At 42.9% G+C, this 25,341-nt stretch overlaps 2 protein-coding genes across 4 annotated transcripts in view; one reads left to right on the top strand and one right to left on the bottom strand.

Annotated features, from left to right (window-relative positions):
- Nucleotides 1–17,280, top strand: part of SCML2 (Scm polycomb group protein like 2) — a 141,457-nt gene extending 124,177 nt beyond the window's left edge. The window contains exons 9-14 of one of the 3 annotated variants that reach the window (XM_069757331.1): nucleotides 1,683–1,886; nucleotides 2,908–3,090; nucleotides 4,221–4,328; nucleotides 4,936–5,220; nucleotides 6,765–6,928; nucleotides 11,389–17,280. In XM_069757331.1, coding sequence (XP_069613432.1) covers nucleotides 1,683–1,886; nucleotides 2,908–3,090; nucleotides 4,221–4,328; nucleotides 4,936–5,220; nucleotides 6,765–6,928; nucleotides 11,389–11,514 — 1,070 coding nt within the window. In that variant the 3' untranslated portion in view covers nucleotides 11,515–17,280. The remainder of the gene's footprint in view (nucleotides 1–1,682; nucleotides 1,887–2,907; nucleotides 3,091–4,220; nucleotides 4,329–4,935; nucleotides 5,221–6,764; nucleotides 6,929–11,388) is intronic. The other 2 variants (XM_069757332.1, XM_069757333.1) reach the window with 2 other exon arrangements.
- A 1,557-nt stretch (nucleotides 17,281–18,837) lies between these two features.
- RAI2 (retinoic acid induced 2) overlaps nucleotides 18,838–25,341 on the bottom strand; it is a 105,713-nt gene continuing 99,209 nt past the window's right edge. Inside the window, exon 2 of the mRNA XM_069757334.1 lies at nucleotides 18,838–21,072. Within this exon, the coding sequence (XP_069613435.1) occupies nucleotides 19,297–20,964 (1,668 nt within the window). The 5' untranslated portion in view covers nucleotides 20,965–21,072 and the 3' untranslated portion in view covers nucleotides 18,838–19,296. The remainder of the gene's footprint in view (nucleotides 21,073–25,341) is intronic.

Here is a 25,341-nt window from a genome sequence, read left to right as displayed (position 1 = left end):
CGTTCACTGTGCCCCCTAGCTGTGCCATATACAGTGCTCTGCACCGTTCACTGTGCCCCATAGATGTGCCATATACGGTGCTCTGCACCGTTCATTGTGCCCCCTAGCTGTGCCATATACGGTGCCCTGCACCGTTCACTGTGCCCCATAGCTGTGCCATATACGGTGCTCTGCACCGTTCACTGTGCCCCATAGCTGTGCCTTATACGGTGCCCTGCACCGTTCACTGTGCCCCATAGATGTGCCATATACGGTGCTCTGCACCGTTCACTGTGCCCCCTAGCTGTGCCATATACGGTGCTCTGCACCGTTCACTGTGCCCCCTAGCTGTGCCTTATACGGTGCTCTGCACCGTTCACTGTGCCCCCTAGCTGTGCCTTATACGGTGCTCTGCACCGTTCATTGTGCCCCATAGATGTACTCCATATACGGTGCTCTGCACCGTTCATTGTGCCCCCTAGCTGTGCCTTATACGGTGCTCTGCACCGTTCACTGTGCCCCATAGATGCTCCACATTAATCTGTGCTGCCGCTGCTACTGCTGCAATAAAAAAAACAAAAACACATACTCACCTCCCTTGATTGCAGCTCCCAGCGTCTCGTTCCGGCGCCTCCATCTTCCCGGCGTCTCTGCTCTGACTGATCAGGCAGAGGGCGCAGCGCACACTATATGCGTCATCGCGCCCTCTGCCTGATCAGTCAGAGAGCGCAGACGCCGGGAAGATGGAGGCGCCGGCCGGGAAGATGGATCGGCGCCCGGCGGCTGGAACGAGGACAGGTGAATATAACATACTCACCTAGTCCTGGCGATCCTCGCGCTGTCCCCTCCTGTCTTCGGCGCTGCAGCTTCTTTCTCTATCAGCGGTCACCGGCACCGCTGATTAGAGAAATGAATAAGCGGCTCCGCCCCTATGGGAGGTGGAGCCGCTTATTCATTTCTGTAATGAGCGGTCCCACGTGACCGCTGAAGAGAGGAAGAAGCTGCAGCGCCGAAGCCCGTGGGACGGCAGGGACAGCGCGAGGATCGCTGGGACTAGGTAAGTATACCCCAGCGCCCTCAGCCCCTCACCTGCCGACCCCACCGCTACCGTGACTCGAGTATAAGCCGAGGGGGGCACTTTCAGCCCTAAAATTTGGGCTGAAAATCTCGGCTTATACTCGAGTATATACGGTATGTGGAAATCATTGTGGATTTTATATAATAAAATAACATATATGTATAACATGGATTTTGCTGCAGATAATTTCTTAGCAAATCTTCTACCTGTGAACATACTTTAGTGGTGCATTTAGATATGCCAATTTCGACCCGTCAGAGCACCTTAATGAGCCATTTGCTCTGAATTACTGGACTGCTTACTTATTACGATGAGCAACGATGGGGATATATCGATTGTGGATGCCATAATGTTCTCCCCATAGAGTACCATCTTATCTACAGCACATCCTCTGTCTACACGGTGCTCCTAATAAGAATGATTGTTTTAATAGCATAAACAATTCAATCACAGGATGAACAGTTTTTTTTAACTTGATCTGGCGATGATTGGGTTGTTCTCCAATTATGTACTTTAAATGCTCCATAAGGATTTTTTCTCACTATGAAATGAAACTAGTAAAAATTGGCCTTATAGATAATGTGATTGCATACATGTTACAATAAAATACATTTTTTATTTTTAGTTTGTGTTTACGTGAACAAACATGGAAACTGTGGCCCTCATCTGGATAAGAAGAAAGTACTACAACTCCCAGACCATTTTGGGCCAGGTCCAGTGAACGTAGTGCTACAACTGGCAGTACAAGCCTGTGTGGAATGTGCCCACATCTCTAAACTAGTGTTTGGCTTCCTGAAGTCTGGTCATCATGGGGGAGAAGTTATCACAGGCAGGTTTACATTCCATACATCATAAGATGTAATAGCTAACATTTTAGATTTTATAGTTTTAGTTTTTTAAGGTTGATAGTAGACTTAAAGAAGCAATCCTCCAATCAAAGTTTTTATCCTCTTAATATATTGCAATCCCACCAAGGACAACATCTACAAGGAGTTTGTATGTTCTCCCCGTGTTTCCGTGGGTTTCCTCCAGGTTCTCTGGTTTCCTCCCACACTTCAAAAACATACTGATAGGGAAATTAGATTGTCGGCCCCAATGGGGACAGTGATAATGTCTGTAAAGCGCTGTGGAATTAATGGCCCTATATAAGTGAGTAAAATAAATAAATCATATTGTATAGCACTGTGTACTTACATTTGTTTATTTTGCCTTTCTACTCAGCTAATTCTTCTCTTTTCCAATAGGTTTATGATATCGTGATTAAAAACGGACTAGCTGAATCCTTCTAAGCTCTATGGAGAAACAGGAGGTCAATTTTCTCTGCACAAGTCATTAGTCATTACTGCAAGCCTCAATGGCAGAGGGGAGGAGCGGAGAATGATACATGCAAAAGAGACTTTCTGTTTCTTTATAAAGCAGAGAAAAGAGAATAACTGGGTAGAAAGATGAAATGAGCAATTTTAAGTACACAGTGGAATATAATATGATGACTGCTATATATTAAGAGGATAAAAACTTTGATGGGAGGAGTGCTTCTTTAAGTCGACAGAGTTCAATCTATAAGCTAACATGTTGATCTATACTGGAGGTCCTATGGACATACTACAATAGCTCCATATTAGGGGTAAAATTCCTTCTGCATGTAATAACACATGTACTTTGAGACATTTGCTTTAAATGCTATTACCATTCCTAACATTGGAGAGACTACTGGCCGACCTATTGAATGAATATCCTGTGTGCCGCAGAACCGAGTTGACTATTCTCATGTCAGCTCTGTTAACTAGTTTTTCTTAATATGCAGTGCCAGGTTTATACTGTCGTTCACCTTGCTTTCTCTGTATCCCCAGCTTCTTTTGATGGTGAGCTGCACTCCGTTCATCTGCCATCCGTCAACAGTGCGTCATTTGTACTGCGCTTCTTGGAAAAATTATGCCACAGCCTGCAATGTGATAATCTGTTCAGTAGTCAGCCATTTAGCCCATACATGGGGGGAGCACAAATCCCAATGGACTACGACAGAAGCAAATCTTGTAAGAATCCCATATTGAAGCAATCATGATGCAACATTAATGTGCTGTTTATTTATTTCTATATTCTAATCTAAAGATCAATTCAGTGTTTTTGGTTTAGCAATACGCTCACGAGGAGGGTGCCGTTGGCAGAGAGCTTGTAATTTTTTGCCCTGCATGACGTTGACAAATCATAAGCAAGAAAGCGTTATGCAGGGAAAGAAAACTCCCCCGGAGAATGTCATAGACTGCTTTACCTCTGTAATGTGGCAAGACTGATGTCTAACCAGGTTGCACAGATCTCACTGCCAGCCATTATTAGGCGGGGGAGGGGGGAGCAGAGTAGTATAGTATGTCCTCACAAACAACACATGCATTGAGAATAATGCCCTCGTACCTGGGATAGATACAGAGCACTGTATGTAACAAGCACTACTCACGTACTGCAGCTCTTCTCTAATGAGAGGTGTAGCGTGTGAGCAGCTCTTTTCACATACAGTAGTCTGTATATACAGTGGGTATGGAAAGTATTCAGACCCCTTTACATTTTTCACTCTTTGTTTCATTGCAGCCATTTGGTAAATTCAAAAAAAGTTCATTTTTGTTCTCATTAATGTACACTCTGCACCCCATCTTGACTGAAAAAAACAGAAATGTAGTAATTTTTGCAAATTTATTGAAAAAGAAAATCTGAAATATCACATGGTCATAAGTATTCAGTATTGAGTAGAAGCACCTTTTTGAGCTAGTACAGCCATGAGTCTTCTTGGGAATGATGCAACAAGTTTTTCACACCTGGATTTGGAGATCCTCTCCAGTTCCGTCAGGTTGGATGGTGAACGTTGGTAAGATGTTCAAAAGTAATACCCCTTCTTTACTTTATATGTGTTTTACCAATGTTATACAATTCTGGAAAAATCTGCTGGAACTGTTCAGTTGCTCTTTAAGGACTGGCTAAGTATAGTGTTTCATCACCATTACTTATTCCTCCTGTCCCGTCTGGAGCAATGCAACATTTATCTGCCTGGCAAAAAACATTGGTCTTTTTGTCTTGTGGTCCGTTTTTTTTTAGGGTGTGCATATTGTCATTTCTATATAAATACAGATTGCTCAAAGGATTGCAAAATAGCTCTAAATTATTTTTTTTCAAGCAAAAGAAGAATTGTCAGACAGGAACAAGAGAATCCTACAGGAGTCTCCCCCTTACACGGCTCCGCTTTCTCCAAAGTTACCCAGGTCAGAAGCCCGCCCATCAGAAGGTGAGTGAGGATAAGTGCATGCAAGTCATTTACACAACCGTCTGATCAGGGTGATAGGGATAAGTCATTGTCGCTATAGGTGGCACGGACTCGTGGAGCCAGACGTTTGCATGTTAACAGTCAGATACCTGAGAAATAAGGCCATAACCATTTTGAACCCTTTTTCCCTTTTTGATTGCCTTGTACTACTCACAGTATGCCCTAAACAATGTACTGATTGCAGAGGGCTCCCTGCTATTCTTTTTTTTCTTGCAGTTTTTTTTCCATGTGCTGGTAATATCAAATTGCTTGTGCTCCCTACAGAAAGTCTTCCAAACCCAACAACCTTGTTAATCATTTTCTGCACATTATATATCCCTAACGAATAGAGGTTTGCAATGTGAACTGTCCATTTACCACAGTGTTCCAGTCTGTTCCCTTAGTTTGCTGCAGGTAACTTTTCCCACGGATGGAAATGCATGTGAAATAAATCTAGTCCCAAATTAGATTTTCTTGGAACAATGTAGTGGCTGACACATCCTAAAGGACAGTCTTTGTACTCGAGCATTGCTTCGGGTCTAATTTTGTAAGCAGTAAATCCATTCTAGTCATGTCTTTTCACCGACAGCTGAAACCTTGCCCCTGCAAGAGAATGAAAATCCAAAAGATCCCAGATATGCGGAGGAATCCATGGATTCAGCACTCAGCGCTGTCAATCCCCCCAGTTCTTCACCCCGTAACACAGCCGAGTACCGTTCTGCGGGCAACACGCCAGCATTTTACAGGGCCTCGCTTCAGCCTATGACTCCTACCTCAAACACTACTCCCTTGGTACGCAGATCATCCTCCAGCTCAGCAGGAAACGGCTGCTACTATGAAAGTGGCAGAAACCGGATGCATCGGAGGATCGAAGGTAATCAAAGCAGAAACCATGCCAGAGAAATCTCACGATTTGTAAGGCTGTTATGTCACCGAGATGTCTGTGCCAAATGTATACATGTCTGTTAACAGTATGTCCCCTTCATGCATTTATTAAGCTTTAATGTGACTGCCAGGGCCCTCTGATTCACTAAAATGATTTATTAAAGTGATACTTTATATGGAGGGTTTATTTGCATTTAATGTCAGGTTTTGAATAATTAGATTTCTCCATGACATTTGTTTTTTTTCGCCAACATCACATGAGGGGCTAAAGTAGTAGTAGTTATGATGATGGATGTTGTACACCTACATACTACATCCTCCCTGTATGGACCATATATAGGCTAATTAACACCCTGATGTCTTTGCAGCCTGCTAGTAGGCAGCAGCTGGTGCTGTCACTTACCTGCGTCTGATCACCTGCTCCAGTGCCAGGGAGTAAGAGTAGTGGCAGGTCTTCATATTCCAGTATATGTTCCAATACTCATGCTGATTCTGGGGTGCTTTGCACCCTTTTCCTTATCAACGTAGCTTCAGTACAAATTAGTGGCATTGTGTACATGGAGAGAAAACGTCAGGTTTCTGTAAGATGCGCTCTCTTCCTGTCTCATGATGCTTTAGTATTTACCAGTTTGTGTCAGAGGGAACTAAAGACTAAAGGTACCTTCACACATATCAATATCGTTAACGATATTGTTGCTTTTTGTGACGTAGCAACGATATCGTTAAGGAAATCGTTCTGTGTGACAGCGACCAACGATCAGGCCCCTGCTGGGAGATCGTTGGTCGCTGAGGCAAGTCCAGAACTTTATTTCGTCGCTGGACTCCCTGCAGACATCGCTGGATCGGCGTGTGTGACACCGATCCAGCGATGTCTTCACTGGTAACCAGGGTAAACATCGGGTTACTAAGCGCAGGGCCGCACTTAGTAACCCGATGTTTACCCTGGTTACCAGCGTAAAAGTAAAAAAAACAAACACTACATACTTACCTACCGCTGTCTGTCCCCGGCGCTCTGCTTCTCTGCACTCCTCCTGCACTGGCTGTGAGCGTCGGTCAGCCGGAAAGCAGAGCGGTGACGTCACCGCTCTGCTTTCCAGCCGCTGTGCTCACAGTCAGTGCAGGAGGAGTGCAGAGAAGCAGAGCGCCGGGGACAGACAGCGGTAGATAAGTATGTAGTGTTTGTTTTTTTTACTTTTACGCTGGTAACCAGGGTAAACATCGGGATACTAAGCGCGGCCCTGCGCTCAGTAACCCGATGTTTACCCTGGTTACCCGGGGACCTTGGGATCGTTGGTCGCTGGAGAGCTGTCTGTGTGACAGCTCTCCAGCGACCAAACAGCGACGCTGCAGCGATCTGGATCGTTGTCGGTATCGCTGCAGCGTCGCTGAGTGTGACGGTACCTTTACACGTTGCAGATTGGACCCATTTCTATAGCATTTTAGATTGCAGCATTATTCCACTTTTTCCATAACATCTTTGAACAATGCAAATGACTATAATGTAAACAGAAATGTCTATTTTTTTTTTTTTAGCAGCAAGTTCAACTACAGGACCGGACCTCAACTCTTCTGAGCGCGAATCCTCAAGAACACAAAGTAAAGATCCATCTTCCTGGTCGGTGGATGAGGTCATGCGCTTTGTAAAGGAAGCTGATCCCCAGACATTGGCCCCTCACGCTGAACTCTTTCGGAAACATGTAAGAGAACTGCTAGTAAAAAATGTGATCTATGATAAAATGTTGTGTTAGGGAAAGTGATGTGAACAATTAATAACATGGTTTATTTGCTGAATAGTGGGGTGAGAAGCTGTCAGCTTTCCGCCTAGTAGGGTGCTTTTTCGGGTAATACATTGACAAGGCTAAAGGTACCGTCACACTAAGCAATGCTGCAGCGATACCGACAACGATCCGGATCGCTGCAGCGTCGCTGTTTGGTCGCTGGAGAGCTGTCACACAGGCAGCTCTCCAGCAACCAACTATGCCGGTAACCAGGGTAAACATCGGGTTACTAAGCGCAGGGCCGCGCTTAGTAACCCGATGTTTACCCTGGTTACCAGCGTGAAAGTAAAAAAAAAAAAAAAAAAACACTACATACTTACCTTCCGCTGTCTGTCCCTCGGCGCTCTGCTTCTCTGCCCTGTGTAAGCACAGCGGCCGGAAAGCAGAGCGGTGACGTCACCGCTTAGTAACCCGATGTTTACCCTGGTTACCAGCGAAGACATCGCTGAATCGGCGTCACACACGCCGATTCAGCGATGTCAGCAGGAAGTCCAGCAACGAAATAAAGTGCTGGACTTTCTGCAGCGACCAACGACATCACAGCAGGATTCTGATCGCTGCTGTGTGTCAAACTGAACGATATCGCTAGCCAGGACGCTGCAACGTCACGGATCGCTAGCGATATCGTTTAGTGTGACGGTACCTTAATTCTCCGTTATTACCGCTCTTCTACATGAAAGGGTTTACTGACACTTTAGAGTTACTTGCAGAAAAAGTATCCAATATTTAGCATTGCTCACTAAGGCCGAGTCCACACATCAGATTTGTGATTCAGATTCTGCCCTGCAAATCCACAGCAATTTACAATACAAGTAAATGATTTTTTCAAAATCCCAGTCACAAGTTGCGGGAAATAAATCCGCCTGACAGTAAAAGCATGGTGTGAATCTCAAATCTGCAGCATGCTCATTAATTTGCAGATTTTTATTGTGGTTTTCACCCTATTCAACACTTTGTAAAAAAAATCTGCATTTGTTTCGTGCTGATTTCGTTCAGGATTTGTAACCAAAACCTCAGTGGAAATTTCCCACAAAGTGTGAACATGGCTTAAAATTGTAGGCCTTATGAATGAAGTATTCAAGAGGAATGGCTCTTTTGGTTGCATATACCACAGTTTCAGTATGTGTTGCTGCTCGTACAGAAGCAATCAAAGGAAATGTATCTACTATATAGTACACTGGTTTGTCAGGTTACACAAATTTGTATTAGTTTCCACCTGTTTAGGCAACAGAAACCAAGCTACCTTCTGGGGTCCTCCACCTAAGTGAATAATTCCTCAACCATGGTGGGGTTGCCCTTTCATTTGAATGTGCTCCATGTCTATCTATCTATCTATCTATCTATCTATCTATATATATATATGGCATCGTGATTACTTGCTAATCCCGCCCCCTGCACAGAAGCTCCGCCTCCCACCACATCACCACACACAATCCCGCCCCCCACCCCATTACCACACACAATCCCGCCCCCCACCCCATTACCACACACAATACCGCCCTCCCACCACATTCCCACACACAATCCCGCCCCCCACCCCATTACCACACACAATCCCGTCCCCCACCCCATTACAACACACAATCCCGCCCCCCACCCCATTACCACACAATCCCGCCCCCCACCCCATTACCACACATAATCCCGCCCTCCCACCACATTACCACACACAATCCCGCCCCCCACCACATCACCACACACAATCCCGCCCCCCACCCCATTACCACACACAATCCCGCCCTCCCACCACATTACCACACACAATCCCGCCCCCCACATCACCACACACAATCCCGTCCCCACATTACCACACATAATCCCGCCCCCCCACATCACCACACACAATCCCGTCCCCCCACCACATCACCACACACAATCCCGTCCCCCCACCACATTACCACACATAAAAATCACCACACACAATCCCGTCCCCCCACCACATCACCACACACAATCCCGCACCCCCACCACATCACCACACACAATCCCGCACCCCCACCCCATTACCACACACAATACCGCCCTCCCACCACATTACCACACACAATACCGCCCCCCACCCCATTACCACACACAATCCCGTCCCCCACCCCATTCCCACACACAATCCCGCCCCCCACCCCATTACCACACACAATCCCGTCCCCCACCCCATTACCACACACAATCCCGCCCCCCACCCCATTACCACACAATCCCGCCCCCCACCCCATTACCACACACAATCCCGCCCCCCACCCCATTACCACACACAATCCCGCCCTCCCACCACATTACCACACACAATCCCGCCCCCCACATCACCACACACAATCCCGTCCCCACCACATTACCACACATAATCCCGCCCCCCCACATCACCACACACAATCCCGTCCCCCCACCACATCACCACACACAATCCCGTCCCCCACCACATTACCACACATAAAAATCACCACACACAATCCCGTCCCCCCACCACATCACCACACACAATCCCGCACCCCCACCACATCACCAGACACAATCCCGCCCCCCCACCACATCACCAGACACAATCCCGTCCCCACACATTAAATTGTACCTGGTAGAAGTCAAGGAAAGATCTTTTGAAAATGATGGAAATGACCATACATTTAAGTGTGTTTACAGAGAAATTTTAACTTAATTTATGTTTCGTTATTAAATTTGTTTAGATGCTGGAATGAATAAAAAATGCACATCTTTTTATTTTACACTGTGAATAAAATGTATTATTAGTATTATTTATTCAGATTTTTAATGATTATTGTTATTAACTTCATTTTAAGTTAATTTACCACCTACATAAGCGCTATTGAATGTTGTCATTATTTACTTTAGTTTAATCACCAGCAGCGTTAATTAGATAGCAATGAGCGTGCCGAGCGTTAGCTGGCTGGAAACAGCTAGTAATATTATATTATTAATGCAACGGAACCGCTTTTATTCTTTCCCAGCTCCACAGGGAAGCTGAGCCTGTGAACTATGGCCATGATTTGGCTACTTGATTCGATGAGGTTGTCGATTTTAAGAAAACCCCTTCTAATTCATTTTTTTGTAAACCAATAGGCCAATAAGTAATCTTGTGTGGGGATAGGAATGACTACTTCTGTTTGTCATGTATGAGACCCACTTAAATAAGCCAAGCACAGCCGTTAAACAACCACGGAGAAAGAAATATAATGGCCAGCTAGAATCGTATGCGCACAGAATGATCATTCCCGATTACCGAATTGTCCCAATGGGTGTTAACTTGTAGGCATGCGCTGTGGCTGTCTACTGTGAGCACTTAGAGCAGAGGGTGCACAAACTTTTTTGGTCGAGTGCCACATTGTCAGATTAAACCAACCCCATGGGCCACAATAAAACATCATAAACATCCCAATATAAATTTTTAGGATTCCCACCTATCAAGAGGCTACCGGGCCTCACAATCCAGAAAGGAAGAGACCATGGATTTGGCTTTCTCCATTGTAGCTAATGTGAGACGCTGACACAGTGGAGTGTTCCCTTTGTTCCATAACCTGCAATGATTATGGTAGGCCACTTCTTTACCCAATCTACTTTTTACCTTGATCATGACATGATCACATAGTACACTATTAAAGGGAACCTGTCAGTCGATTCATGCTGCCCAATCCAGATTCTGGATGCACGATTGGACTGGTATATTTTTCAATGAAACACTGGAGTATTTCAGAGAAAATCTAGTTTGGAGAGCCCCCAGCCTGGTTTTACCAATGCCACTTGAGGTGATTGATAGGTCTGTCCCAATGTGCAAATGGAAGTGACCTGTCAGTCACCTACAGAGACCCGGGGAAAAGCCAGCTGGGAACAGAGCATTTCAGAGGAAAACATACCTAGCTGCACTCTGGCTCTGATTCATGCTGACTGTGGTTTCTCCAGCATTAATCAACTATCAGGTTCCCTTTAATAGATGCCCACCCCTATCGGACACTCCTCTATTCTCTATCATTGAAAATTCAGTGAATAGCCACCAGCCACTGTCAGGCATATGTGAGCAAATAGTTGAGGGCCGCATGTTGCCCCCAGCCATAGATTCTGCACCTCCGACATAGAGTAGAGCCTGAATCTCCAAAGGCATTGTGTTCGTCACGCCATTCTCAGCTGCCTCTGCTTTATCCTGAGGACTTGCACTAACTACATACAGGAGTATTAAAAGTTCTGTTGCTGAAATTGGAGAAATAAAATATTTCCAACAGACATAACACATAAGTGACAATGCAGACTTTTCTATATACTGAGATCCAGTAAGTGCCCTAATGAGACATGGGGTGTCATTATGTGCTGTACAATGTAATCATTTTTATATGACTGTGCATTAATTCTGTACAATTTTATTTTTCTCCCCTCAGGAAATTGATGGACCTGCTTTTTTGTTACTTCGGAGTGATATGATAATGAAATATATGGGACTGAAACTTGGCCCAGCATTGAAACTATGTTATCACATTGAAAGACTCAAACAGGGGAAGTATTGAGGGCACAAGTGAGACTATTGGATTTACCTCAAAGCCGCCGACTCCTTCAGCGCTAAAATATACCTCCTCTGTAATATAATGCAGACACTAAATATGTAAAGTATTTTTCTGAAAACCTCAGTATTCCTCTGTTGTCGATCACTACTGTGGCACTTGTAAGCGGCAAACATGTAACATCTACAAGTATAAATCCCTACCAAACTATGAACCAAAAGGCTAGGCCCCAAAGCAGTTTCCATTGTAGAGAAGGGAATTTCTACAGGTTATCCTAAAGATAGGATGGACCATTCCTACGCTCGGTGGTGTTCAGCTCCTCTCAGCCCCATTATATGAGGTGCTGCATTCTTTTATTTCCCAGGCTGTATTTCTAGTATCTGCTGTACCTGGTACTGTAGAGAAGGGAAGATCTACAGGTTATTCTGAGGATAGCATGGGCCATCTCTACGCCCGGTGGTGTTCAGCTCTCCCCACCTCGTTGTATGAGGCGCTGCATCCCTTTATTTCCCAGGCTGTATCTCTAGTATCGGCTGTACCTGGCACTGTAGAGAAGGATGTCCTACAGTTTATCCTGAGGATAGGATTGCCATCCCTACGCTCGGTGGTGTACAACTCTCCCTGACCTCGTTGTGTGAGGCTCTGCATCCCTTTATTTCCCAGGCTGTATCTCTAGTATCTGCTGTACCTGGCACTGTAGAGAAGGATGTCCTACAGGTTATCCTGAGGATAGGATTGCCATCCCTACGCTCAGTGGTGTACAACTCTCCCTGACCCCGTTGTATGAGGCGCTGCATCCCTTTATTTCCAAGGCTGTCTCTCTAGTATCTGCTGTACCTGGCACTGTAGAGAAGGATGTCCTACAGGTTATCCTGAGGATAGGATTGCCATCCCTACGCTCAGTGGTGTACAACTCTCCCTGACCCCGTTGTATTAGGCGCTGCATCCCTTTATTTCCCAGGCTGTATCTCTAGTATCTACTGTACCTGGCACTGTAGAGAAGGATGTCCTACAGGTTATCCTGAGGATAGGATTGCCATCCCTACGCTCGGTGGTGTACAACTCTCCCTGACCCCGTTGTATGAGGCGCTGCATCCCTTTATTTCCCAGGCTGTATCTCTAGTATCTGCTGTACCTGCCACTGTAGAGAAGGAATGTCCTACAAGTTATCCTGAGGATAGGATTGCCATCCCTACACTCGGTGGTGTACAACTCTCCCCGAACCTGATGTATGAGGTGCTGCATCCCTTTCATTATTTACCATGTCTCTCTAGTATCAGCTGTACCTGGCACTGTAGCTTTGTGTCAATAGTGTTAATCAGACTTGGCTGCTCCTTAGGTTTGGGCTATGTGGCAACATCTTCTATGACAAGTCGTGCAACCAAAAACGTGTATCTTTCTACTACTGGCTGTCGCACATCTATTTTAGGGCTCTTAGTTTTGCTGTAAATAAAACAGCCAAGTTACAGACACGTCTCTTTTCATATGCAACTTGCATTTAACTCTTTGGCAAGTGTGTCGCCTGTTTTGTGCCCAGCGACAAAATCCAACACATTTGGGATTACAGGTGACTCTGTGGCACAGTCACAGGTCACAATGTGACACCATAAAAAGTCGTTACATCCAATGTGACAGTACGATTTCAGTGTCATGTGACACATGTCGCCGTGTAGCACTAGGCTTCTTGCAATACCAGCACACCTACTGTATCGGAGGAATGGAAAGTCTGACACCCTACCCATCTAATATTGCCTTTTGCTCATTAATTTTGAGGAAGCAGATAAACCCTTTTCTAGTGAAGTAGAGCGACATTGGCAGCGCCAGCTGTAAGAAAATATTGTGGATGAGCTTTCTTTCATGGTTTTAGAATGGTTCTGCAATCCCATGATATAAATCAGATGTATGAACCACAGTCACCTCCTGGTGTTGCACGGTAATACTGAATTCTTCTAATGTAAGTAATCTCAGGATTTTCGTAACTGGATTATGTCACCTCTCTATCCCAACAGCTAGGTTTACCACATTTAGTGGTGGGTACTCTTGTTTTTCACCATTTTTCTTCTCTTGATGCCAAAACACAATCTCTATAGCATGAGAGAGGAGAGGTGGAGATAAAGGACGCTCTCATGTAATATGCTTTTCTAGATTAAACCCCTAGTATTGTATAGGTATATTTCATATAGAAGTGTAACATAATGGTGCATACAGACTGGGGTGACAAGTAGGGGTCCAGGTAGTAGTCATATGGAATATTTCCTGCCAATGTGAATTGCTTTTTGTTCCTAATAATGATGATGATTTGGGAATAATGCTTATAGGTATTGCCTTCCAGAAAGCAATTGAAAGCCCATCTTCCCTCTCAGCATCACAGTGTTAAAGAGTGACAATCTGGCTGATTATTTGACATCTTTTTCATTCTTAAAGTAACATTACTTTAGAGTATCCTTTTCTTAGGTTTATGAAGATTTGTTATAATAGGCATGATTGACAGAACAGACCTTTACAGAACCTGCCAGGCTCATACTTGACAATCCCCAATTTGTTCTTTAACAACTTGTTTTTTCATGGGCTATTATGGAGAGGTTAAAGTATATTAAAGAATTTCTGCCTATACAGTAATGCCTACATTTACACCCTAATAATAGAGGTATGGCACCTGGAGCGTGGTTCCCTTCGAGCCTCCGTACCGTAATTTAGACTGATCAGAACCTGATGCCCTAAGCTCATCTAGTACCGTAATCATTCCGCGGTAATATGTGACCTGTAGTCACTGACACTTTTCAGTGACACACATTGACCATGTATTGCGATATTTGCCTAGTGTATAGTATATAGTGTATTTTCTTACCTCTGTGTTATATTTATGGGGCCAAATGACCTGGGTAAAACCATAGCAATAATCTGTACAGTGCACATATCCCAGACGCACAGTACGTTCTGTACTTAGTACTGTTGATGTGTTCATCTTAGTGATCTGTTCCTGGCAAAGCATTCCCTGTTCTATGCAATACGCTAAGGTGTCCAGTGTGTATATTGTATATAGTGTACGCTCTATTTCCACTTATACATACAGCTTCTAGTCCGCTCTATGTACAGAGAATGCAGTCTCGCCATGTATCTCTGAGCACCATTCATTTTGTGTTGCTGCCAACCGTTTTCTAGATCAGGGAGAAGAATGTACAATGCATTTCCCCAGCACAATGAATGTATGTAATAGTGCAGCTAGGGACAGGACTGTTTCTACAGGAATCTGCAGTGTTAACATGATTTATTTTTTTTTTATTCAATTTCGTACAACCTTTTGTATATGTACATACAAGTGATATAATGTATATGTAAAAAGAAAGTTAATGTGTATTTTCTACAGCAGCTTGCAATGGAAGGCTTACTTCAGTTATTTCTCAGGTTCCAGCAGAAATATAATGTAATTTTCGTTATTCTATAAAAGCACCATTGCCAATTGTTTTGTTTTTTTACTTAGCATGTTAAGTTAAAAATGTTTCCTCTTTCATGTCGATGCCACATTCCCAAATAACATGAGGATGATTGCATAATGCGGCAGTTGTAACAAATGACTCTTTCTATGACTTGGTGCATGTTGTCACTTTTAGAGATGCCATTGGTGATGGCTTTCACAAAAAGATATGCATATCTTGATGGACATCCAAGCTGATGACAATTAATGGAGACATTTATTTAAGTTCTGTTAAATTTATGGTTGGCTGATATTTGAAGAGTAGCCGTCATTTTACTTTTTTTAATAAATCAATCATACACAAGAAAATAATAAACTTGTAATATACCTTTATCAGATAAATCTGTTTCTTTCTCTGCCAGGACTGATCAGTCATTCTTACAATTCTCAACTTACTGGTAAAATGTGTATCCAGTGAAGACAGATTATTACATTGCTGAGGATATGATATAGAACTTTATGAACACCAAGTGAGGAGGAGGAGCTTTCGCCTCTGTAGATTTGAGGGAGGAGCTAGAGGCAGATCTCCCTTTTCATTTGTACATAGAACTTTATGAACACCAAGTGAGGAGGAGGAGCTTCCGCCTCTGTAGATTTGAGGGAGGAGCTAGAGGCAGATCTCCTCCCTTTTCATTTGTACATAGAACTTTATGAACACCAAGTGAGGAGGAGGAGCTTCCGCCTCTGTAGATTTGAGGGAGGAGCTAGAGGCAGATCTCCTCCCTTTTCATTTGTACATAGAACTTTATGAACACCAAGTGAGGAGGAGGAGCTTCCGCCTCTGTAGATTTGAGGGAGGAGCTAGAGGCAGATCTCCTCCCTTTTCATTTGTACATAGAACTTTATGAACACCAAGTGAGGAGGAGGAGCTTCCGCCTCTGTAGATTTGAGGGAGGAGCTAGAGGCAGATCTCCTCCCTTTTCATTTGTACATAGAAATTTATGAACACCAAGTGAGGAGGAGGAGCTTCCGCCTCTGTAGATTTGAGGGAGGAGCTAGAGGCAGATCTCCTCCCTTTTCATTTGTACATAGAACTTTATGAACACCAAGTGAGGAGGAGGAGCTTCCGCCTCTGTAGATTTGAGGGAGGAGCTAGAGGCAGATCTCCTCCCTTTTCATTTGTACATAGAAATTTATGAACACCAAGTGAGGAGGAGGAGCTTCCGCCTCTGTAGATTTGAGGGAGGAGCTAGAGGCAGATCTCCTCCCTTTTCATTTGTACATAGAACTTTATGAACACCAAGTGAGGAGGAGGAGCTTCCGCATCTGTAGATTTGAGGGAGGAGCTAGAGGCAGAGCTCCTCCCTCCTCATTTGTACATAGAAGAACACTAAGTCCCATCCCAGTAATGCAAAAATCTGTCTTCACAAGAATTGAGAATTCTGAAAATAAAAGATCAGTTCTGGCAGAGAAAGACGCAGATTTCCTATTTTCATGTGTACAATTGATTTATGAAATAAAAATCAAAACGATAGATAAGGTATGTAACCGTGTACTGTGATGATCCCATATAAATCGGATATTGCACACACTAGGAACAGTTATAGCACTATTATCGCACTTAATATTCAGAAATCTGAAACACTGTCTATATTATTGATTTTCTCACAGACTATGGTTGAATTAAACCATTCACATTGCACGTATCCCTGATAGGTTTCACTGCTTCTGTGGTGTCTTCTTGGTGATCTGTGTCCTATAACCCCGATGTAGAAGCATTAATAAATGTCTGGGTGAGACTGACTCCGGTAAGATGTCTAGGTAGAGTTATGGGTGTATGCATTTTGTCCTTAGACTTGCATACAGGTTTATTGGGACATGATTTTGCATCAATAAATCGTATCTTCAACAGAATGACAGAAGTCCCGCCACTCGGTGTTTCAGGGCAGTGCCAGCCAATTGTATACACCTTCACACCCCCTTTCTTTGATTGACAGCTCTGGCTTCATAGAGCCAGAGAAGGGCAGAGATGTATATAAAGGATTGGTCCTGCTGTGACGCACTGAGCGCCTGTACTTTGTTTGAACAGTCATTGTGTTCTTACAGCTTCCTTTTAAGTATCCGTATAAGAACTCTTTCTTCGTAAAATTTCCATATACTTACCTACAGTCAGTGTTCTGTCATTTGTGTGTTAATTTCCTCCATTATGTTAATTAAACAGAAAATACAGAACGATTAAAAGGAACTTGTCACCAAAATGACTTGTCTTGAAGCTAGCATATCTAATAATGCCCTGTCAGAACTGAAGTAGTGAATGTAGTTGCATTCATTAAATTATTTCATATGACTGCATGAAATTGAGTAATGTGATGCCTCTTCGTACTGCAAAAAGGCTGTGAAGAATTACCAAGAGAAAAGGCGTACATATGCAGGAATAGTAAACCGGGAAATGAATATTTATGCAAGAACTACAGTTACCCTCACAGTTTCAGACTGCAGAATTTTGCATAATCCTAAACCTGTAGAAATCTTGCAGAGATCCCAGAAATTCAGCTCCTGAATAACCGTTTCTTCTTGAGTTTGTGACTAGTTGCAGCCCTGATATCTTAGCAAAGAGACGGTTTGTTCTGCATCAAAGAGGGCACATCATGGAAGAATTGGCTGCAGAGAGTTGTCTTACAGCCAGACACTGACCAGTGAGAAGGACATGCCTGACCTCCTGAAACATAGGAGCAATGATTGGGAGAACAATTAGGATATATTTTTGTGCATTTGCTCTGCTTAGTGCTCCTTTAACGGGGGCAGTTCTCTCTTCTCACTGAGTGACATAAGTGTCCATAGACCCTTTATCTAGATAATGTAGGAGACGTAAATTGATTTTCACCAGACATTACTGGAAGATTATTTTCTACACAAAGGTATAAAATGTGCAAATTATTTTTGTCTACAGTGAGATGTAACAGTGAAGGCTGAAGATCCAGTTTTATCTCTAAGAAATATGCACACTGCTTGTGTTAGTAGGCACCACTTAATGTAATGGTATGATCTATGATGGCAACACATGCGCTAGAGCTTCAATGCTGTGACAAATCAGTCAGAATACACAAATGTTCTTCTCGTAGTGCCAAATCCATAACGTATACAAATTTTAGATAAAATCTACATCATCTCAGTATTGATGCGTGTAAAACATCTAGAACCATCGCTTGGAGTTTGAGCTCAATCCTTCTATGCCATTCCAGTGGTGCTTGTCTCACGTTTATCCTCATTTGATTTGGATGTACGTATCTTTAAGAAATTGGTTGTCTGTTTATTTTTATTTTTTATATAATGTGTATTATGTAACAGCTGACTGCTTCTATGCTGAGACGATTGTGATAAATTTCAGTTTGTAAAGTTGTGTATATTGGGTATTTATTTTGTAAGTGGTAACCACCTTAATCAAACCTTTTAAGAAAGGCTTGAGCCTTAGTATGGTTCATAAGCCCTGGTCATAATGTTCAGCTGGTTTAGGAAGAAAAGGCAATTGAGCATAATGCAATGTTCAGAGGTCACACAATGAAATAAGCCAAGGAAGGAAGGTGGCCATCCACCAATGCAAAAAAACTCATCCCCCAATTTTAGACCTCTAAAGATACCAATGGCTCAGTTGTCTTCTCCTTGTCCCATAGGTATAACATTTCTCTATTACTTTATTCTTCTTTTGCTTTGGGATCTGAATAGCCATCCTACATTTTGAGCTATATTCGAATGCTTTATGGTCAGATACCAATTATATGGATTAAATGCTGGTGACAATTATTCTCTAACCATAAAAGCAATATCCATGTTCTGCCCTCACTTAACTGAAGAGCATTTTCTATATATGGATTTTGTGTATATCTGGATACATGACATAGGTATAAGGCAGTGGGTCATGAACACTTAACAAACATTTATTTTAAATATTCAATGTAGCTAGTCATATTAAATACCGCATATAAGCAAATCTTGGCAGTAAAAACAGCTCTGGCCAACCCATCAGTCTAGTAAAAGCTGCATAAAATGTGCAATTTGCTCAAAAATAAATTGTTTGTTGCCCATTACAAGTTACAAAAGAACATAGTAGATATGGTAGCTAATTACCTTTTAGTCTTACCCAATTAACCCCCCTCCCCCACGTCCCAACCATAATAACTTACAAAGGTTCTTCTTAAAGGTAAAGGTAGTCACTTTCTCAGTGAGCACATATTCCGCTCTTGCCTCTACAAAATTAATTACAAAAAATGTCTTTGTAATCCTAGGGTCAACAAGATGGCATAAGTCTCCTGTGATCTTTGTATTAGTAGGCTTTTTCTTTCCACAGCTTCTTGGACTGTATTTTTGGGCACGTATTATTTTCTAGGAAAAAAAGCAGCCAGTCTCTGCTTTTTGATTGGAAGGATATGTATCTCCTGGGAATTCACTTTCTTTAGCTTCATGCCTCGATTTTTTACTGGCTTTCGTAAAGCGTCAGCATTTTCCCTCAACTCTCCCTGATTCTTCACATCGTAGCTCTGCAACACTGAGTCCTGTGGCAAATCTCTTTTAAAGGAAAAGTTTTTTGTTGAGACACCGGAAAGGCCTTTTATTTTGCCACAAAATATGGCCGGAATGGCATCTTTTACGGAAACAATGACTTTTGCTGTTTGGGAACTACTCACTAGCTCAATGTTGTTGGACATTTTAGGCTCATAACTAGCTCTACTTGGCTCGGAAATCCATTTTTGTTGGCGTAAAACTTCAGCAGTGTTGGTGCAGATGACTCGACTGTCATGTTTCTGGGTCAGTTCGTTATGGACTAAGGGTGGGTTAAATGTAGCAAGGAAGCTCTTACCTGTAGAAGGACCTACAGGGTCCCTTTGTAATATACTTGATGAAGACGTGCCAACTTGAGTACTGGTGCTTGCACATCTCTTGTGCACAGGAACAGACAGATCTAAAACGCCATCTTCCTGGAGTACCTCTGTACTTATATCATTGTTATTAACCAAGGGTTCTATTTTCATAGAAAGATCAAGTGCTTCATTTTCGTTATTTATTTTTATGACAGAGTGTCGATGGAACTGTGGAAATTCTGTTTTTGCTGTGAATTCGAAAGGTTTCACTTCTTCCTTCTCTAGGGTGGTTTGAGTAGCTTTGCAACTCCTAAGAATTTCTACATTGCACTTAGGAGGGTCCACATTTCCTTTACAGTCTTTTTCAGTCTGTGGCACTGGTATTGGGATTGGTATTGGTATAGGCAGAGGCACTGGTAGGGGAACAATGACAGGATATGGTACCAGAAGTGTGGCAGGTGGAACTAAAGGAGATAAAGGGGAACTGAAGCCTGGAGGGGGGACCGAGTTTATATTAGCAGATGCAAAATCTGGAGATGAATGACAAGGAGAGTGTGTGCCTAAACCTGATGGTGGAAACAAATCTTGTAGTACAGCTGTAAAGCCTGGTGTGTGAAAAACTGGTGGCAGTACAGATTCCTGGACTGGACTGGATGTCTTCTGGTCAAATATTTGTGACTGACCGATATTAGTAGTAGTTCCAGGAAAAAGGTGGTTTTGGATGGTAGGTCCAGAGCATGGAGGTGCTTGAGGCAACACTAATGGAGAGTTCAAGTGCTGAAAAACATGCTGCTCCAAAAGAACAGGCAGTGGAACTGGACCTTGCGTGGTTACCACATAAGGTGTGCTGCCGTTTGTGTTTGTTTGTGGTGATGTGCTACCAGCAACCTGCCAATGTATTGGCAATACAACGGGACTTTCTCCCAAGCAAATAGGCTGAAGAACAGTTGCAGCCACCTTCAGTGCTACCCCACTTTGGGAATCGGCTGAGGGGCTAAGTACAGGGGCAGCTGGCACCGTAACAAGAGGGGAGAGTGCTTTTTTCATCAAACCCGAAGAATTGATATTCCAGGCTTCTGCAGTTATCAGCTGTGCGACCCCATTCTCCAGTTTGTTTGGAATGGTGGAGGGGCTGCTATTTAAGTCCATTTGCAGGTCTGGTGTTTCTTTATAGAGTTCTTCCATTTTCCCGCTGTGTTCCCAGTGATTTTGGATTGATACTAGTGTTTACATGACATTGTAGAAACTTCTCTCCATCCAGCTAGGCGGGGAACACGCACATCATCTCAATGGCTTTGGAAGCAAACAGAAATAAAAAGACTGTTATGTTTTACACATAATGGGATCTTTTTACAGCATTAAATACAGAATAAAGGACAATAAACCTTATTTGCCACAGATTACCATCTCTGTATTCTAGCACCACTGATTACTAAACATCTGTTCCTTGGTACAACTATTATAGACCTGTGAAATCGAGAACCCATAAAACCAGTGTGCTGCAGAAGATTATAAAACCCTATAAGAAAAGTATAATATGTGAGTATACTAACAGTGCTGGAAGCCACATGTTCATTTTCTTGTAACCTACATCTTTGTAATGTAAATGCTCGAAGCAATTATTAATCTGCCTCCATTTATCATGGTGGGGAACAAAGCTGGCTCCCAAAAAACTGAAGCTGGCAGCAACCATTTAAATACCCTATTACTTGTATTGTGCGCTATTTAGGGATGTGGCATTGTTCGTTTTCTACTTTCTGCTCCATTCCCTATGGCAGGATGTGGGAATCTGTACACATTCACCACTTGAAATTCTTGTCTGCACAGGTAAGACAGCTGTCAAGAAGCTCTTATAAAGGAAGACTGCAAACAATAACTCCAGCAAAATCTTATTACGGTAATCTCCTGCACAAGAATGAAGGAGCTGGCATATTAGACTTGACACATTACAAATTAGCAGTGTAGTTACTACTTTCCCTGTAACAAACAAATTAAAACCGTAAACATTGTTATGACCTTTTCACTGGCAGTTTTCTAAAACTGTAATGACCTTCAGTAAATGTTAATCCAGCTTCTCCACTAATCTGCACATCACATGAAACTCGGAGAGCCAGGAACAACCCCAGTGTCACTCATCTATAACTATCAGCACACAGTGTATGATTCTGCAGCACCAGATCCATTCATAGCCCAACATCTATTTAAATATCTGTACCCAAGACATGAAATATGTTTCATTGGAGCAGTCAAATAACTTACAGCAAAAGAGGAAACAACCACTTGGTCCTGATCTACTAGTAGATCATAAAATGGACCTCCAGAGGTCTTTCAGTAATAGGCCACCACTACTGTATGTCTAGCAATGTATCACGTGGATGAGCTGAAAAGGAGAGCTTACAATGTATTTTCTAAAATTATATACCGTATTACTGAACCAATCTCCTGGCATTATTAATGGGAACGTTATTTTGGTGGAATCAGTAGGAGCATATTTTATTAAAAACATGGTAGATACCGTATATACTCAAGTAAAAGCCGACCCCCCTAATTTTGCCACAAAAAAACAGAAAACTTAATGACTCGAGTATAAGCCTAGGGTGGAAAATGCAGCAGCTACCGGTAAATGTCAAAAATAAAAAGATACCAATAAATGTAAAATTAATTGAGACATGAGTAGTTTAAAATGAAGGGAAGGTTGTTACTATATCTTTCATTTCAAAATCTTTAGTTTTACTCAAATTAATTGATGCAGAAATGAATACACCCCACATCAATAACTACTACATCTAGTATTTTGTATGACCTCTATGATTTTGAAAGACCGCAACAAGTCTTTAGGGCATGAATTTAACAAGTTGGGGACATACTGCAACATCTATCTTTTAACATTCTTCAAGAGCACCATCCTTAAGAGCCTGGATGGAAAGTGATGTTCAACTTTTTTCTTTAGAATTCCCCATAGGTGTTTCAGTTGGGTTCAGATCAGGAGACAGACTTGGTCATTCAATCAATTTTACAACGTTCTTTTTCAGAAATGCCAGAGATGTGTGTTTTCGATCATTGTCATGTTGTAAAAGTCCACGTCTACCAAGAACAAGGAGAGATGGGAGCATCTTCTCTTTCAATATGGAGCAGTACATGTGGGAATTCATGATACCATCAAGGAAATGTAGCTCCCCGACACCGGTAGCACTCATGCAGCCCCACATAAGGACACTTGCCGCCACTACCACATTTCAGTATAGGCAAACTATTTAATAAATTTAATTTAGAAACATACATGGTACCTACAGTGAAACATGGTGGTAGTGTCCTTATGTGAGGCAACATGAGAGCTCCTTGTGTCAGGGAGCTGTATTTCATTGATGGTATCATGAATTCAAAGATCTACCGCTTTTTTTTTTAAGAGAAGGTGCTCCTATCAGACTGTGCCTTTGGTAGTCGTGCATATTTTCTAAATGTCATGGTGGTGGCAGTTTCTCATTATGGGCTTGCAGATGTCTAAAATAAGACACAGCTGTTACCATCAGTGAGTCCTTTTGGTTGCTAGTCTGTTCTTATTTACATGACTACAGTGCATGTGATCCCTGCAGCCAATCACTAAGCTTGTTATTTTACTGAATAAATGGTACCTTAAGTACATCAATATGAAGGAGCTTATCATGGAATGTACTAAATCAAAAAATTTTTTTTAATAGGTATACTTTCAAATTGAATGGTGTATGCAAAAAATTATAGAAAAAAACCCAGTATATTAAATATGTTAAAAATGGCTCTCTTTAAGGCCGGTTTCACATGTCAGTTTATTTCCAGTACTGGAAAAAACGGTACCGGAGATATCCGTGTTCATGTGTGTACTACATGCGGCAGCCGTGTGCCGCATCAGTACCACACGGACGTCCGCCAGGGAAGAAGCGCTACATTAATCCCTGTTCCCTGGCAGCTGGTACTGAAGCCGGCTCTCAACATTCTCCCCTGCTCTACCCACGATCGGCGCGAGCAGAGGAGAATGATGAGTTATCTTAAAGTCCGAACGATGACAGCAGGTGGGGGCTTTTGGGACTCTTACCCCCATCATCTGACACCTGCTGCCTCTAATAACAGTGACCGCAGAGGCGGATAATTGGAATATTCCACAGCCGCCGCCTGCGATCTAACAAAATAAATGAATGAAATACCCGACGTGGGTTCCCCCCTATTTTCTTGAACCAACCAGGCAAAACTCACTGCTGGGGACTGCAACCATCAGCTGTCAGCAAGGTTGGTTATCAAGAATAGAGGGGTCCCCATGCTGTTTTTATAATTATTTAAATAATTTAAAAAAAAACGGTATGGGGTCCCCCCATTTTTGACAACCAGCCTTGCTAAAACTCACAGCTGGGGGCTGCTATTTTCAGGTTGGTAATGGGCCATTGATATAGGACCCCCAGCCTAAAAACAGCAGCCCGCAGCTGCCCAGAAAAGGCGCATCTATTAGAGTGGCTCAAGAAAAAAAGCATATGAAGGTCATGAAGTAGCCTAGCTAGTCTCCAGACCTTAATCCCATAGAAAACTTATGGAGGGAGATGAAGCTTCGAGTTGCCAAGCGATAGCCTCAAAATGTTAATGATTTAGAGATGATCTGCAAAGATGAGTGGACCAAAATTCCTTCTGATATGTTCGCAAACCTCATCATCAATACAAAAAAAGTGTAACTGCTGTGCTTGCCAACAAGGGTTTTGCAACCAAGTATTAAGTCTTGTTTTCCAGAGGGATCAAATACTTACCGTATTTTCTGATGTATAAGACGACTGGGCGTATAAGACGACCCCCAACTTTTCCATATAAAATATGGAATTTGGGATATACCCGCCGTATAAGACCGGGGTCATCTTATACGCCCAGTCATCTTATACGGCGTGTGGTTCCCAGGGTCTGGAGGAGAGGAGACTGTCCTTCAGGCCCTGGGATCCATATTCATGTAAAAAATAAAGAATAAAAATAAAAAATATGGATATACTCACCCCTCCAACGGACCCTGGCTCTCAGCACTGCAAGCGTCTCCCTCTGTTCCTAAGAATGCAGTGATTGAAGGACCTTCGATGACGTCGCGGTCACGCGACTGCTCACGTGACCGCTCACGTGACCGCGACGTCATCGAAGGTCCTTCACTCACTGCATTCTTAGGAACAGAGGCAGACGCTTGCACCGCTGAGAGCCAGGGTCCGTCGGAGGGGTGAGTATATCCATTATTTTTATTCTTTATTTTTTACATGAATATGGATCCCAGGGCCTGAAGGAGAGTCTCCTCTCCTTCAGACCCTGGGAACCATCCAGGATCGCTCCGTGCACCCGTACCCGGCGTATAAGACGACCCCTGACTTTTGGGACAATTTTTAGGGGTTAAAAAGTCGTCTTATACGCCGGAAAATACGATATTTCTCACTGCAAAATTCAAATAAATTTATATAGTTTATACAATGTGATTTTCTGGATTATATTTTTGATATTCTATCTCTCAATGTTAAAACTAACCTACCCTTAAAATTATACACTGTTCATGTCTTTGTCAGTGGGCAAACT

This window comes from Ranitomeya imitator, chromosome 3 (genome assembly GCF_032444005.1).
Source record: "Ranitomeya imitator isolate aRanImi1 chromosome 3, aRanImi1.pri, whole genome shotgun sequence".
NCBI lineage: Eukaryota > Metazoa > Chordata > Amphibia > Anura > Dendrobatidae > Ranitomeya > Ranitomeya imitator.
Note: the sequence above shows the minus strand (reverse complement) of the source record. Positions and strands in the feature narration are given on the sequence as shown.